This window comes from Trachypithecus francoisi, unplaced genomic scaffold, assembly GCF_009764315.1.
Source record: "Trachypithecus francoisi isolate TF-2019V2 unplaced genomic scaffold, Tfra_2.0 Lachesis_group18, whole genome shotgun sequence".
Lineage (NCBI taxonomy): Eukaryota > Metazoa > Chordata > Mammalia > Primates > Cercopithecidae > Trachypithecus > Trachypithecus francoisi.
In genome coordinates, this window is record NW_022681463.1 from 38747650 (window position 1) to 38764284 (window position 16635).

Here is a 16635-nt window from a genome sequence, read left to right on the forward strand (position 1 = left end):
TCTGAATGTACTAAAAACCATTGAATTGTGTGTTTTAAATAGGTGAATAGCATAGTATGTGAACTATATCTCAAAGATGTTTTAAAAAGCAAAAATAAATGATGAAAGAAGTAAACAAGAGTCCGATGAAAGAACTATCTAAAAGATTCATATATAATCTAGCTAGTACTTAAGTAGCAAAATAAATGCTCTATTCTAAAAATTCACTTTCTTTAATAGATAACAGGACTGTTTCAGTCATCTGTTTCTTTTTGAGTAAGCTTTAGTACTGACACTCAAGCAATTTGTCCATTTCATCCAAGTTTCTGGATTTATTGGCATAAGTTGTTCATAATATAACCTTATGTCCTTTTAATATCTGTAGAAGCTGTAGTGATGTCTCCTGGTGATTTGTGTCTTCATTCTTTTTTTCTGAAATAGTTTCACTAAAGATTCATCCATTTGATCTCTTCAGAGAGCTAACTTTTTGTTTCATTGATTTTCCTCTATTTTTGCTTTTTTATATTATTTCAGCTCACATCTTTATTTCTTACCCTGTGTTTGCCTTGTACTCATTTGTTTATCTTTTTCTGACTCCTTAATGTCCAAGATTAGATCACAGACTCCAAGACCTTTGTTTTCTCATCTAAGTATTTAACGCTATTATTTTCTTCTAAGCACTATGTTAGCTGCGTTTCACAAATTTGGGGTATTCTGTTTTTATTTTCATTGAATCCACAATGTTTTCTTATTCCCATTTTGATTTTTTTTTTTTTTTTTTTTTTGAGACAGAGTCTTGCTCTGTTGCCTAGGCTGGAGTGCAGTGGCGAGCTTGGCTCACTGCAAGCTCCACCTCTGGGGTTCATGCCATTCTCCTGCCCCAGCCTCCCAAGTAGCTGGGAGTACAGGTGCCCGCCACTGCGCCCAGCTAATTTTTTGTATTTTTTTAGTAGAGACGGGGTTTCACCACGTCAGCCAGGATGGTCTTGATCTCCTGACCTCGTGATCTGCCCGCCTCGGCCTCCCGAAGTGCTGGGATTACAGGCATGAGCCACTGCACCCGGCCCCATTTTGATTTCTTCTTTGACCCTTGGGTAATTTAGAAGTACCTTGTTTAATTCCCAAATATTTGGGAATTTTCCTGTTAGCTTTCTATATTATTAATTTCTGGTTCAGTTTCATTGTGGTCAAACTATATACTTCGTATAATTTCAGTCCTTTTAAAATTGTTAAGATTTGGATTCTGGCCTATAATATAGTCTGTTTTAGTGAATGTCCATGTGCACTTCAAAAGAATGTGAACTCCGCTGTTGTTCTTTGAGGGGTTCTATAAATATCAGTTAGTTCAAGCCGATCAATAGTATTCAAGTCTTTAAGAGCCTTAATATTCAAGTCTTTAAGAGCCTTACTGGTTTTTGGTTTTTTGCTTATTTACTTGTTCTATTCGGTACTGAAAGAAGAGTTTTGAAGTATCCAACTAACTGGATTTGTTTATTTGAAATTCATTCTACCTGGTAGCTGATCTCAACATTCTGATGGACTCCAAAAAAAAGTTTTGGTTTTGTAGACGATCAGCTTTTTCCTCATTGTTAGGGCGAAAGGGACATTCTCTTGTGGCTCTCTATCCTAAGAAATGTAAAACCAAGCATCATTTTTGATTCTTAAACAAAAGAGTTTTCTTCAGTTTCCTTACCTATAAAGTAGGCAGAGTATTACAGTTTACCTTCTGGGGTTGTTGTGAAGATTAAATAAGATTTTGTGTGTGTGTGTATATGTGTGCACGTGTGTGTGCATGTATGTATATATATACACACATATCTGTCACTTAGAAGAATAGCGTGCACTATAATAATAATAAGCCTATAAAATTTTAGTCTTTATTTTTTTCCTTATGATACATTTCTTTGATGACTGTTAGTGTTCCAATAGCTCAATTTAAGACCACCATCATCACAGAGGTTTGTTAGGACACTTTCCTTTTAAACAAATGTTATTTTCCTGGATTGTTCTTCAAACAATTAAATGTGGGATGTGAACTAATAATGTTTATAATTTAGAAATAGGTTTAATCAAAGCAACTCAAATTGGCTACATTAAAGAAATTTGTGAAAAGATAATATACTTCTCTGGATTTCTTAAGTTCTGAAATTTTGTTCTTTTTATGGTCACTTTGGCCAATAGTGATTTCTTCAAACTTTATCCTTTGTCTTAGCATTATAAGCCTCAATTTAAAATAAATTTGCTTTAAAAATATATACACAAAATTATTTCTCAAGATACTTTGAAATACCAAATATACAAATTTTGTTTAAAGAGACCGCTTCATTCTTTCTTTTTCTTCTTTTTCTATGTAAAGGCAACATCAGATGCTGACCTGAAAGAACATATGGTTGGAATCATATTTAGCAGGAGTAAGCTGACTAACTTACAAAAACAGGTTGGTTAATAGCTATTTCATTGTCTTCATTAGTTGTTTTTTTTTTGTTTTTTTTTTTTGTTTTGTGTGTGTGTGTGTGTGTGTGTGTGTGTGTGTGTGTATTTGTTTGTTTATTGGGTATAAAGCAGGGATGTCCAATCTTTTGGCTTCCCTGGGCCACATTTGAAGAAAAAGAATTGTCTTAGGCTACACATAAAATACACTAACACTAATAATAACTGATGAACTTAAAAAAAAATTTGCAAGAAAAAAAACTCTCCTAATACTTTAATAAAGTTTACGAATTTGTGTTGGGCCACATTCAAAGCCATCCTGGGCCACATGCAGTCCCCTGGCTGCAGGTTGGATGAGCTTGGTATAAAGTATTTTGAAAAATTTATGAAGGCTTTTTTGTGCTCACCCTTTTATAGGTCCTGCAGAATGTGCCTGCCGTTTTTTAGAGAGGAATGAGTATTTTGGCATACCTTCATCATTTTAAAGATTTTGATTGTGAAAACTTGCTTACCTTGCTGCTGTTTGTTATGGGTAGATTTTTTATTTGGTGTCAAATACCCAGTTATATCAGATTTGATTTGCATTTCCCATATTTCTTTCCCCCATTCTTTTGTGTGTTGGCTGAGCAATTGACAGTGTTAACTATACCAGTGTTAATATTTTTAAATATAACCAGGTGAGGAAATAGCACTATATTATTCATATAATGGGGTGCTCATAACATAAAAATATCACTTCAAAAGTCAAATAAAGTATAGATTTTAAATTAACCTATTATTCTAACTTTTTTGAGAGGGCATCTCGCTCTGTCGCCTAGGCTGGAGTGCAGTGGCGCGATCTCGGCTCACTGTAAGCTCCACCTCCTGGATTCACACCATTCTCCTGCCTCGGCCTCCCAAGTAGCTGGGACTACAGATGCCCACCACAACGCCCGGCTAATTTTTTTGTATTTTTGGTAGAGATGGGGTTTCACCGTGTTAGGATGGTCTCAATCTCCTGACCTCGTGATCCACCCGCCTTGGCCTCCCAAAGTGTGGGGATTACAGGCATGAGCCACGGCACCCAGCCCTATTCTAACTTTCTACACTATTATTCTTTTCAATAAATTACAACATGAATTTACTAGCAGTGTTTCATTTAATCTTAGATGCTTTCAGTTGTAAAATGTCATGTATAATTTCAGTATTGTGAATCTTATCAGCTATAAAGCACCTTATGAACATAATGGTAAACCGTGAGAAAAAGTGTCTTCGATGATAAAATTAATGATTGGTTTTTGATGTGCTAAACTGCAAGCATAGGCATTAATAACTTGCATATAATTAGTTTACACATAGTAGTTGATTTAAATATTTCCATTTTTATTGTGGCTCCCCTAGCTTTACCTGTTTTCCAGATGAGTTAAGAGAATGACATATGATGGAGAATTAACTGGGAGAATAGTATTAAAATTGGGTATCAATTTACTTTCTTTTCTTATTCTTTTGTTTGCTTGTTTTGCTAGGAGTAGTAAATCAAACTTATATTTTTACATGTTCTATGTTAACTTTAAATAGGTGTGTGCTCATATTGTCCAAGCTATTCGCATGGAAGCTACCAGAGTCCGTGAAGAATGGGAACATGCTATATCAAGCAAAGAAAATGCCAATTCTCAGCCAAATGATGAAGATGCCTCCTCTGATGCCTACTGCTTTGAGCTGCTCTCTATGGTTTTAGCACTGAGTGGCTCTAACGTTGGCCGGCAGTATCTGGCTCAACAGCTAACTCTGCTTCAGGATCTCTTCTCGCTGCTTCACACAGCCTCTCCTAGAGTCCAGAGACAGGTGACTGATCACACCACAGCCTTGCCATTGCTTTTGTTACTTGACCATTGTTAAAAGTTGCAATGCAAAGATAATTATCTAAGGACCCTAAATATAGATTTTTATTTTGTAGTTTATTTTGTTCGGGGCCTGTATTTTACTCCCTTTTTTTTTTTTTTTTTTTTACACTGTTATGAGAGTATAGAATACTAAACTATGTTCCATTTTTAATGTGTTGTGATAAAAGAGTATTCTGGCTACTGATTACCATATTACCATGAAATATATAATGTCATTTAGCCCTGACCAGAAAGAAAAGGTATTTTTTTTTTCTTGCTGCCTTGGGTTAGTAATTACCACTACTATTACCATTTGAATATTATGTATATCATATTTCCTTCCTTCACAAAATGTAAGATAGTGTTTAAATCATATTTGTTTTCTTAAAGATTTTGAAGTTACAGAATGGTAGTTAGGTACATTAAAAAATGAAGCCTGGGACAGTGTGCAGTGACTTATGCCTGTAATCCCAGCACTTTGGGAGGCGAAGCTGAGAGGATCCCTTGAGCCTGGGAGTTCAAGGCTGCAGTGAACTGTGGTCACTCCACTGCACTCCAACCTGGGCAACAAAGCAAGAGCCTGTCTTAAAAAAAAAAAGAATGAAAAAGAAAAGAAAACCTTAAAATATCAGTCTTTACATGGAATTCTCTCATTTTATTTTTCTTACCAGGTAACCTCTTTACTAAGAAGAGTTTTGCCTGAAGTAACCCCTAATCGTCTGGCCAGCATCATAGGAGTGAAATCCCTCCCCCCAGCAGATATCAGTGATATCATTCACTCAACAGAGAAAGGAGACTGGAATAAGCTGGGTATCTTGGACATGTTTCTAGGATGCATTGCCAAAGCACTCACTGTACAGCTAAAAGCCAAAGGAACCACCATCACAGGAACAGCTGGTACCACTGTGGGCAAAGGAGTTACAACAGTTACTCTTCCAATGATTTTCAATTCCAGGTTAGTTATTGCCTCTATTTTAGTACCAAAACAGAATAGAGTGAGCTACTGTTCAGAAATTTAAGACATAATTTCAAATTTTACCTTGTTAGGTGACTCACCAAATAAAATCCATAAACAACTGGCTCATATATAAAAAGAATGTCATGTATATAATAAAAGTGTCATTTACAATTAGTGGGGAATAGAAAGTAAGCTGAATATGTGATGTCAGAATATTTGGATATCCATGTTAAAAAAATTCTAGATACCCACCTCTCATCATACACAAAATTAAACTTCAGTTTTAGGTAATTTTTTTTTGCCACAATTAAAAGAAATAAACATAGGGGAATAAAGTAAAGTTCAGGTCAATTGAAGCTTTATGTACATTTCTTTTTAAAACTGTACTAGGACAAATTATAGAAAAATATTTTTGTAATCTTCAATTTGGTAAGACCTTCTTAAACAAAACACAGAACCCAAAGTCATATAGGAAGATATTTATAGATTTGACTATATAAAAATGAAAATTACTTGATAGGTGATAATATTTAAATGTTTTAAAATATAAGCAACTAACTTAGAAAAATATTTAAACCTATATAATAGACAATGATTTATTAGCATAATATAGGAGAATGACTACAAATCAATTTTAAAAAGGCAAACAACTGATAAGAATAATAAATGACAAAAACAGTCAGTTCACAGAAAAAAACTTATAAATGCCAGTAAACAAATGAGGACACCTCACTACTAATCAGATAATGTAGATTAAAATAATTGCAAAGTGTCTTTGATGCTTTGGCAACATTATGAGGAAATAGGCATTTTCATCTCATATAAATTGCTGCAGCCTTTTTGGATATCTGTTTAATAATATCTGTAGTTTAAACATGCATGTCTTTTGACCTACCAATTCTACTTCTAAAACTTTCATACATTTGCACCAAGATATATATGCAAGGATGTTCTGTAATTGTGTGTAACAGTAGAGAATTAGAGACATCTGGAACAGTGTTACTTATGGAGCCAATCCATGACAATATGCAGACAACATCAGAATGTTAATCATTGTATCACTTCTTTCCTGTAGTCTTGCTAGGAAAAAAGTCAGTTGAACTAAATAGTAGTGTGCTTAGTGATATAGTGAATTTATATTCTGGCACAAGCTCCACATTATCCGCATATGCACTAGAAATAAGTCGTGTGTAGTCCCTGGACTGTACTTCTAAAAGATGCACACAGAAATAATGTGCAAACAGAGAAATACTTGGAAACTCCACTTGCTTTAACTGCTGTCTTGGGATTTGGGGTAATGGTTTAATGAATTTTCTTCTTAAATGTTTTAATTGATTGTCACTTAAAAATCTAAAATGCTGCATTCTGAAATAACATTTTTATCTTTTTCATTTGTTAGTGCTACTGATAATTTATTGGCTTTATAAATGCTAATTTTTCTTGTAGTTATCTCCGACGAGGTGAAAGTCATTGGTGGATGAAGGGCTCAACCCCTACCCAGATCTCCGAGATCATCATTAAACTTATCAAGGATATGGCAGCAGTAAGTTCCCATTCGTCTGACTGTTTTGGCAGGGAAGTGCAGCAGGAATCTGACTGATAGAACAACTTACTCTACTGAACTGATCGGAGATGTAGATTAGTGTAACTTTACTTAAAGACTATTTTTAGTATGTTAATTATCATGCTGTTTGTCTTTTCAGTGAGTGATAAATTTGTCATTTATGTAAACCATGTTCATTTCCAGTTTTCCAGTTAATTTGTGTGAGAATTGTTACCTGACTTTAAAATCTAGTAAAATAGGCTGGGCGCGGTGGCTCAAGCCTGTAATCCCAGCACTTTGGGAGGCCGAGACGGGCGGATCACGAGGTCAGGAGATCGAGACCATCCTGGCTAACACGGTGAAACCCCGTCTCTACTAAAAATACAAAAAAAACCTAGCCGGGCGAGGTGGCGGGCGCCTGTAGTTCCAGCTACTGGGGAGGCTGAGGCAGGAGAATGGCGTAAACCTGGGAGGCGGAGCTTGCAGTGAGCTGAGATCTGGCCACTGCACTCCAGCCTAGGCGAAAGAGCAAGACTCCGTCTCAAAAAAAAAAAAAAAAAAAAAAATCTAGTAAAATAAAATATGCCCTTTCAGACCCTAAGAAAGAACTTGATTCCAAAAACCTAAAGGAAAAAAGGGAGAAGAGAGCTCTCGGAAGTGGAAGTTTCTCATTCTCCTCAGTCTTCATGGTTTTTAAACTCTTTATTCTTCTTTATTAATGTCCTATGTCCTCTGTCTTAAGATGGTGGCTTCCAAAGGAGATCTGGGAGTGTGGAGGTCAGGGAGTTACTTTACAGCATGCCTGGCTCTGATTAGTTGCTCCTTGACATTTTCCACACATTCTATTGTATTTCTAGGAGACCAGCCTGAGAAGGCCAAGATAGTGTGGAATGTAGAGTCAGAAGGAACAGAAGGCAGCTTGGAGAAGGAGGAGGAATTGAACCACCCCTTAAATCGTGTGGATATAAGAAGTGGGAGGATTTTCTGGGGGAAAAATGAAATTCTATCACTTTTCCCAATAGCATAGACATTTTCTCAACCTCTGTGGCAAGCAGACTTTCTCAGGGTGTTCACTGGATTAAAATATTTAGGAGTAATATTTAGGAACACCTAAATTATATGACAGCTAAATGTTTGTTCATTACAAATCAAGGTAGCAAATAAAGGTAGTTGTAGTTTGAACCTGTTTATATTTAGGTTCCAGTAATACTCATCTAAAGCAGTTAGCTTCACTGTGTAAATTTTATGCTCAAACATAGATAACCTTAGTATTTCTGTTACGTTTTTATAAGATATGAGAGAAATTACCCTTGACTTTCCAGGAAAAGAGTATTGAGCACTTAATTAATTATTTATTTATTTTTAAATATCAAAATGATGATCAGAAGTTGAATTTTGCATAGGATCGCAAAGAAATTTTAGTTCAAAAGTCTGTGCCTGTGATCTAAAATTCTATGGTCTCACTAAAAACAAATACTTCCTTTTGATAGGAGATGTTATTTAAGAAAAAAGAACTTACTATGGTAATATATTTCTGGTTACTTATTAAAATATTCTGTTCTGCTCAACAGGGTCATCTGTCAGAAGCTTGGTCCCGAGTGACAAAAAATGCTATTGCAGAAACTATCATTGCCTTGACCAAGATGGAAGAAGAATTTAGGTCTCCAGTGAGATGTATTGCAACAACTAGAGTAGGTTTTGCTTTATTTTGTTTTATTTTAAATTTGGTCTGTATCATTGCATGTTCTTTTTCAGTAATAGATTTAAACAAATTTTAATCACTAAGTCAATGTAATTATTTTTTGACCAAATACTGTATTTATTGAAAAAGTATAAAGAGGTTTTATATTATGAACTAGTCATTACTTCTCACTGTTATGTGTTCTGTGTCACTTGTTTTTGTTATTGTTTAGGAAGCCAAGGATACACTGCTTAGAAAAGACTAATTGCATTGTACGTTGTTTGTGTGTTGTCTTTCTAATGATCTGTTTACTGTAGTTTACCACAGTAAGTTTCGTGTCGGCATTATGCTGTGATAGACCAAAGGTCCTTTGGAGACGAGACCCCTGCCTGTGCCTGGTTGTTCTAATGTAGAGCCTTATAACTTACTTAGAGGGTTTATAGGTCTTACTTCTAAAAAGCAAGAAGTGTTTGTCCAGGGCAGGGGCAGGGTGGAAATCTCTGAGGAAATGAGATTGCATTCTTCAGATGACACATTTATAGTAAGTTTTAACCTACTAGATTTCATGTCCCATATGCCTCCAGAAAAGATTTGAGATTTCCTTGAAGCAGGGCAGTCTGATAACATTAGGAAAAAGTGAATGCTGGTAAAAATTGCTTATGTTAATCCTCAGAAATCTGAAAAAGAAGATAAACTGTATATCCCTAGGGCAAAAAGAGTCAATTTATGCCATCTTACTATTATTGACTGTGACACCTGAAGCAGATATTTTTGACAGTAATCCTTTCCCACCACTCATGTATTGCTTTCTTTCAGTCTGCATTCCCCTTTCTCCTTGCATGCATTATTTGTCTTTTTCTATTTTTCTGTCCCAATTTTAACATCTCTTGCTCTCTGTATCCAATGACACATGCGCTTCTTAGAGTTGAGCTAGTTAAGTCATTTTCTATTCTTCATTAATGAGGGGATATATCATTCTATATAAAACTGAAGCTTACCCTTTAAACCTCAGAAATTTTTAACAATTTCTGAGAACAGTTGTCTTTTCTTTTTTTTTTTTTTTGAGACGGAGTTTCGCTCTTGATGCCCAGGCTGGAGTGAAATAGTGCGATCTTGGCTCATTGCAACTTCCACCTCCCAGGTACAAGCGATTCTCCTGTCTCAGCCACCCAAGTAGCTTGGATTACAGGCATGTGCCACCACACCTAGCTAATTTTTTTTGTATTTGGTAGAGACGGGGTTTCATCATGTTAGTCAGGCTGGTCGCAAACTCCTGACCTCAGGTGATCCACCCACCTTGGCCTGCCAAAGTGCTGGGATTATAGGCATGAGCCACTGTGCCCAGCCGTATTTTTGAGAACGTTTTCTAAAGCTTGTTAGATGTTTATGTATTTCTGACAAAGTGCACTGAGTATAGTATTAGGCCTTCTGGGGCAACAAAGACTTCTGAGGAACTTTTATTATCTAGAAGGACTGAATGTGTACCTGATACTCGTGGGACTGTACACAATTTAGCAGTTGCTATACCACCTTCTTTGGCATTTAATGCTTCAGTCAGATGATACTAAATGGAAAAATATGCAGAAGGCATTAGTACAGTAAATATTAAATATGCCAATTCATTTATTCATATGTTGTTTACATAGTAGACCAATAAAGGATAATTTTATTTGTCAGATAGAAGACAGGGGGGTTCATCAGAGAAAAGTCACTGTTCAGTAGATATCTGAGTGCCTTCTGTATGCATGGCACATAGGACAGTGATCGTGTATACCTGCTACCACCTCAGGAGAACTTGAGTGCCACTGAGTATCTATGTGTTTCAAAATCAACCAGCATTTATTGAGCTGTTGTGATGTGTCACAGTCAGCATTTCATAAGTCTTTCCTGAAAATTCAGTAGTGTAACAGCTTTCCCTTTCAACAGCTCTGGCTTGCTCTCGCATCCCTATGTGTTCTTGATCAGGACCACGTAGATCGTCTCTCCTCGGGGAGATGGATGGGAAAGGATGGACAACAAAAACAAATGGTGAGATCAGAATTTTGTAAAAATGTATCTTGCTTTCCTTTACAGTAAGCTTTAGCTTAGCTTAAAAACAAACAAACAAAAAACACATCAATGTACACAGTTAGTGAATCTCTTGAAAGACTGTGTCCCTTTGGCCAAGTTCATCTCACAAGTCTATTTCACTGAGAATCCCTTCTTCATAGTATATAGAAACTTCAGGGGCTTTTAAGTGTATAAAAGAGCTTTCTTCTTCTCCTCTGAGTCGTGTTTGCATCATATCAAAATTTATTTTTAGCCAGAGTCTGATTCATTGGCTAGATACTTTCCTAAAATGTAGTCAGTCTTATAGTAGGAAGGAAATAAAGCAGTAACACAGGCAACATGACATACCACCTGTTCACATATATACTTAAGTAGGTTTGATGGGTATCTTTAAGTTCACTAGAAGGGAAAACTTTCTATAGGCCCTTTCACCATTTTCTTATTAATGTTCAAGTTTCAAAAATAAACAGTTTATTCCTTTGGCATACAGAATGTTTGGATACATAATGGGGCAGACATTTCTTAAGTCTCTAAGTAACAGAGTATACCTGTTCATTGTATTAATCATTGAACCTGCAAAGTGCATTAATCATTGAATTTGGAGTTTTGAGAGATAATTTTTATAGTTAAGTACATTTGCAATAATTTCTTTTTTTTTTTTTTTTTTTTTTTTTTTTTTTTTTTTTTTTTGAGGCGGAGTCTCGCTCTGTCGCCCGGACTGGAGTGCAGTGGCCGGATCTCAGCTCACTGCAAGCTCCGCCTCCCGGGTTTCCGCCATTCTCCTGCCTCAGCCTCCCGAGTAGCTGGGACTACAGGCGCCCGCCACCTCGCCCGGCTAGTTTTTGTATTTTTTAGTAGAGACGGGGTTTCACCGTATTAGCCAGGATGGTCTCGATCTCCTGACCTCGTGATCCGCCCGTCTCGGCCTCCCAAAGTGCTGGGATTACAGGCTTGAGCCACCGCGCCCGGCCATTTGCAATAATTTCTATTTAATATTCAGATTCTAAATTCTTTTTTTTTTTTTCTTTTTTTTTTTTTTGAGACGGAGTCTTGCTCTGTCGCCCAGGCTGGAGTGCAGTGGCCGGATCTCAGCTCACTACAAGCTCCACCTCCCAGGTTCACACCATTCTCCTGCCTCAGCCTCCCAAGTAGCTGGGACTACAGGCGCCCGCCACCTCGCCCGGCTAGTTTTTTGTATTTTTTAGTAGAGACGGGGTTTCACCATGTTAGCCAGGATGGTCTCAATCTCCTGACCTCATGATCCGCCCGTCTCGGCCTCCCAAAGTACTGGGATTACAGGCTTGAGCCACCGCGCCCGGCCCAGATTCTAAATTCTTAATAGACTTCAGAATAACCGTTTATTTTTGTAAATATATTACATTCAATTTGTCTGAGAGTCTGGGACTTTCTTGTTAATCTAATGTAACATGTGGAAATGTCTTATTTTAGCCTATGTGTGATAACCATGATGATGGTGAAACAGCAGCAATCATTTTATGCAATGTCTGTGGAAATTTATGTACAGACTGTGACCGATTCCTTCACCTTCATCGAAGAACCAAAACGCATCAAAGACAGGTGAAGATTTTTGTCTCTCGAACATAAAATATGTTCAGTGAATTTTGAAATAAATGTGTGAAAAAGGCTTGGTGTTGTAGGGGGAGAAAGTGGACTTTGGAATCAAAGACCTTGGTTGAGTTCACAGCTGTCTCACTTACCATCTATAAATAGCAAGTTGTTTTATGTTTAGAAATACTTAATTTCTCCATTTATAAAAAAGGGACTGCTGTGAAGATTAAAGAGAAGATTGGAAATATTCAAAACTTCTTAGGGTGCTTAAATGAAAGCCATTATTATTATTGAATAATTAAATTTTATACTCCCCCTTTCAGTGTGATAAATAAGCATATTTTTCCCTGTTCTTTAATGAAATAATAGGTCTTCAAAGAAGAAGAAGAAGCTATAAAGGTTGACCTTCATGAAGGTTGTGGTAGAACCAAATTGTTCTGGTTGATGGCACTAGCAGATTCTAAAACAATGAAGGCAATGGTGGAATTCCGAGAACACACAGGTAAAAGGTTTAAAGATTGAGCCATGCCTTTAAAACCCACAAAAAAGATTAAACCATGCTGACTGATTATAACTAAACTGTGAATAATTTTGAGTGGTATTCTGATGTTTAATTATGACATCATTGTTCACTGTCTACGTTATTATATTTACTAAATATATAGAGTGTTCTATGGTGGAGAGAGCATTAGACCAAAAGTCAAAAAATCTGATTTGCCACTAACTAGCTGTGTGGCCTCAAGCACGTCACTTAACCTCTCTGGACCTCATTGACTTCATTTATAAAGTGAGAGGGTCACAACTAATGGAGCTCCATAGATAAAACACATTTCTATTGATAATTCCCTTCTAGTTCTGCTAGTTGTTCCCCCAAAATAAAAATTGCTGTACTAGTTGATCACTGAGATCTCTATTTATTATAAGATTGTATGATTTTATGATATTTTTAGAGATTTTTGTAGACCTGATGCTTCTGAAGGTTTTGTGAATGGTACTGTTTCCATTGATAGCAATAAAGTAATTAACAAAAATGAATAAACATTAAACAAAAAGTAACTTATGTATGTTAAATGTATTTTTATCTCTAAAACATAGTTTTCATTTTGCTGTTTTTTTAAAGTAAATCTTGTATATTCCTAGTTCAAAGTTATGTTGAATCTTAAAAATTCTCATTTTTCAGCACATCTGCAGTCTGTCATTTGACACAAACTTCCAATGTTGGAGTTAAGTGTAAATCTGAATCAGTTGAATTCTAGGGTGACTTCTCATGCTGCAAGAGCATGACCTACTTTTCTTATAGCTGATTTCTTCCTCCTATGATCTGTCAGTGCTATATATTACATTAATAAATGTTCTAATGTCTAACCATCCTTGTAGTCATGATATAAACTATCCTTTTTAAATAGATTTTTCTGTAAATATTGCTGAATTCAATAATTGATAATAATTATAGTTAGATTTTTATATCTGTGTTTAAAAATCAACTTGATCTGTAATTTTCAAATCTTCACATTCTTTTTCTTATTGCTCTGTTATTGTTTTATGGATTCTGTTTTTCTTTTAAGTATTTCAAACATATTTAAATTCCTTTTCAAATTGTAGAGTTCCTGAGGTAGGAATTCTGTTTTTCAAGTCTCATACTCTGATGATAAGCTTTATACTATGCCTTATAATTTTGTTATATAAAGATACTTAAAAGATTTCCCGGCCGGGCGCGGTGGCTCAAGCCTGTAATCCCAGCACTTTGGGAGGCCGAGACGGGCGGATCACGAGGTCAGGAGATCGAGACCATCCTGGCGAACACGGTGAAACCCCGTCTCTACTAAAAAAAATACAAAAAACTAGCCGGGCGAGGTGGCGGGCGCCTGTAGTCCCAGCTACTCGGGAGGCTGAGGCAGGAGAATGGCGTAAACCCCGGAGGTGGAGCTTGCAGTGAGCTGAGATCCGGCCACTGCACTCCAGCCTGGGTGACAGAGCGAGACTCCGTCTCAAAAAAAAAAAAAAAAAAAAAAAAGATTTCCCTAACTTCTGTGTAGTTTTATTTAATTTTTGGTTTTTTTTTATGGTATTGTGCATTTGGAGTCAGGGGCTTGTCACATCTCAGTCTGGTAATTTGACTAGATCTAGTCTGTTTCTTTCACTGAAAAAAATGTTAGTCAAGAATGTATTTGGCTTCAGATAGGTCTTTAATTTCTTTTTGTGTGTGTGTCATTATTTACTTTATAATTAGGACAACTTAGAAACCTTCCATTCTAAAACTGTCAGGCTGATTTACCAAGGATAGCAACTGATACAAACCTAGTTTGCTGTTTAAAATTTAGTTCTGTTAAAATATGTAGAAAACATATCCATCAGAAGGATTTTTATTTTTCTGCTTGAACCTAGGCAAACCCACCACAAGTAGCTCAGAAGCATGTCGCTTCTGTGGTTCCAGGAGTGGAACAGAGTTATCTGCTGTTGGCAGTGTTTGTTCTGATGCAGATTGCCAGGTGAGTATATAGTGACACAGGCTATCCCATTGAGCAATGGTCCATGTTCCCTGTGACACCTTTACTTCATAGAGATAAGAGTTATAGCTCAGCGTCACTTCAGTGTCCTAAATGAATGTGTTACCTATGTGAAGCATCAAATGCATTGCCAAAGTTGGAGAATGGGTCAAATAAAGCTCTCAAGCCCAAACCACACTCTTTTTATGTGTTTCTCAGTTACCATGATCATATGTATGTAATGTCTACTTTTGTATTAGAAACAGTTAAAAATGTATGAACTGTATTTCCTTTATCCCTTACACACATTATTCACTTATTTCCTTAAAATACATTTTCAACATCTAAGAGTTCTTTAGTCCTGAACATATATAAACATATTCTATGTTGTCCAAATCTTTTTGGTTTCTCAATTCATTTAATAAGAATGTGGATATGCTCAGAGAGTGAGAGGTGCCTTTTAAAAAAAAAAACAAAAACAAAAACATGTTTTGGTGATGCAGGGAGGGGTGACTGGGAAATTATACATTGGGGAGCTTTTTTTTTTTTTTTTGAGACAGAGTCTGGCTCTGTCGCCCAGGGTGCAGTACGGTGGCGTGATCTCAGCTCACTGCAACCCCGCCTCCCGGGTTCAAGCGATTCTCCTGCCTCAGCCTCCTGAGTAGCTGGGATTACAGGCGCACACTACCACGCCCAGTTAATTTTTGTTTTTTTAGTAGAGACGGGGTTTCACCATGTTGGTCAGGCTGGTCTCGAACTGCTGACCTCGTGATCTGCCCACCTCAGCCTCACAAAGGGCTGGGATTACAGGTGTAAGCCACGACTCCCAGCCAGGAACTTTTTGCTTCATATCTGTGCATGATAACAAAGAAGAAATTATAATTCACTTATCAACATTCCCTTTATAGAGAGTGGCATTTTTTAAAAAATCACATCAAAAAAACAGACTTTGTTAAGAAACCTAATTTATATTCAAACAAAGATTAGAAATAACTTTACTTTGTTGTTACTTGGCCTGCATAGATACTTCCTGTGGGAAAATAATCTGTGGAAATTTATATAATAAGGAAAATTACCAGAATGTGTGCCTTTTTTAATACTTGTGTAACATTGTAATTCATCTTTAACAGGAATATGCCAAGATAGCCTGTAGTAAGACGCATCCTTGTGGCCATCCATGCGGGGGTGTTAAAAATGAAGAGCACTGTCTGCCCTGTCTACACGGCTGTGACAAAAGTGCCACAAGCCTGAAGCAAGATGCCGATGACATGTGTATGATATGTTTCACCGAAGCGCTCTCAGCAGCACCAGCCATTCAGGTTGCCTCAGCTTTTAAAGTATTGAATGTATCCAGACATTAACATGGGGAATATATTTGTCAAATAAACAGTTGATTGAGGCCAGGCACGGTGGCTCACGCCTGTAATCTCAGCACTTTGGGAGGCCGAGGGGGCAGATCACAAGGTCAGGAGATCGAGACTATCCTGGCTGACACAGTGAAACCCCCTCTCTACTAAAAATACAAAAAAAAAAAACTAACTGGGCGTGGTGGCGGGCACCTGTAGTCCCAGCTGCTTGAGAGGCTGAGGCAGGAGAATGGCGTGAACCTGGGAAATGGAGCTTGCAGTGAGCCAAGATCATGCCACTGCACTCCAGCCGGGGCAACACAACCAGACTCAGTCTCAAAAAAAAAAAAGCAGTTGATTGAAATGTTTTTTTATATCGCTAGGCAGAAGTGTTCTTTTAATCTATGCATCTACCAGGCTAATGAGGAGCAAATTCTGCCTCTTTATGCTGTGCTTCCTATGTTGCATGCTCAGCGTTAATTTGTGAATTTGTGTGAGCCTCTGTAATCAACAGAATTTACAAAATGTTCGGGGGGGGGGAATTATTAGATTATCCCCCAATAACTAAGGCTCTTCTTAATTTCCAAAATCCAGAATAGTATTTTTACAACATTATATAATTGATCTATACATAATGATAAATACTTTTATACATATATAAGTTACTGTGCACTCAATAAGTTTTTTTAACTTTTACCCGTTGCTTATATTTTCAGTTCTCATGATTCCAAG

The 16635-nt window shown here is 36.8% G+C and overlaps 1 protein-coding gene across 17 annotated transcripts in view; it reads left to right on the forward strand.

Annotated features, from left to right (window-relative positions):
- Window positions 1-16635, forward strand: part of MYCBP2 (MYC binding protein 2) — a 299211-nt gene that overhangs the window by 269443 nt on the left and 13133 nt on the right. For all 17 annotated transcript variants that reach the window (XM_033177503.1, XM_033177496.1, XM_033177499.1 and 14 more), the window contains 10 exons: window positions 2336-2416; window positions 3967-4233; window positions 4943-5226; window positions 6676-6772; window positions 8344-8463; window positions 10380-10481; window positions 11952-12080; window positions 12441-12573; window positions 14457-14560; window positions 15688-15876. In XM_033177503.1, coding sequence (XP_033033394.1) covers window positions 2336-2416; window positions 3967-4233; window positions 4943-5226; window positions 6676-6772; window positions 8344-8463; window positions 10380-10481; window positions 11952-12080; window positions 12441-12573; window positions 14457-14560; window positions 15688-15876 — 1506 coding nt within the window. The remainder of the gene's footprint in view (window positions 1-2335; window positions 2417-3966; window positions 4234-4942; window positions 5227-6675; window positions 6773-8343; window positions 8464-10379; window positions 10482-11951; window positions 12081-12440; window positions 12574-14456; window positions 14561-15687; window positions 15877-16635) is intronic.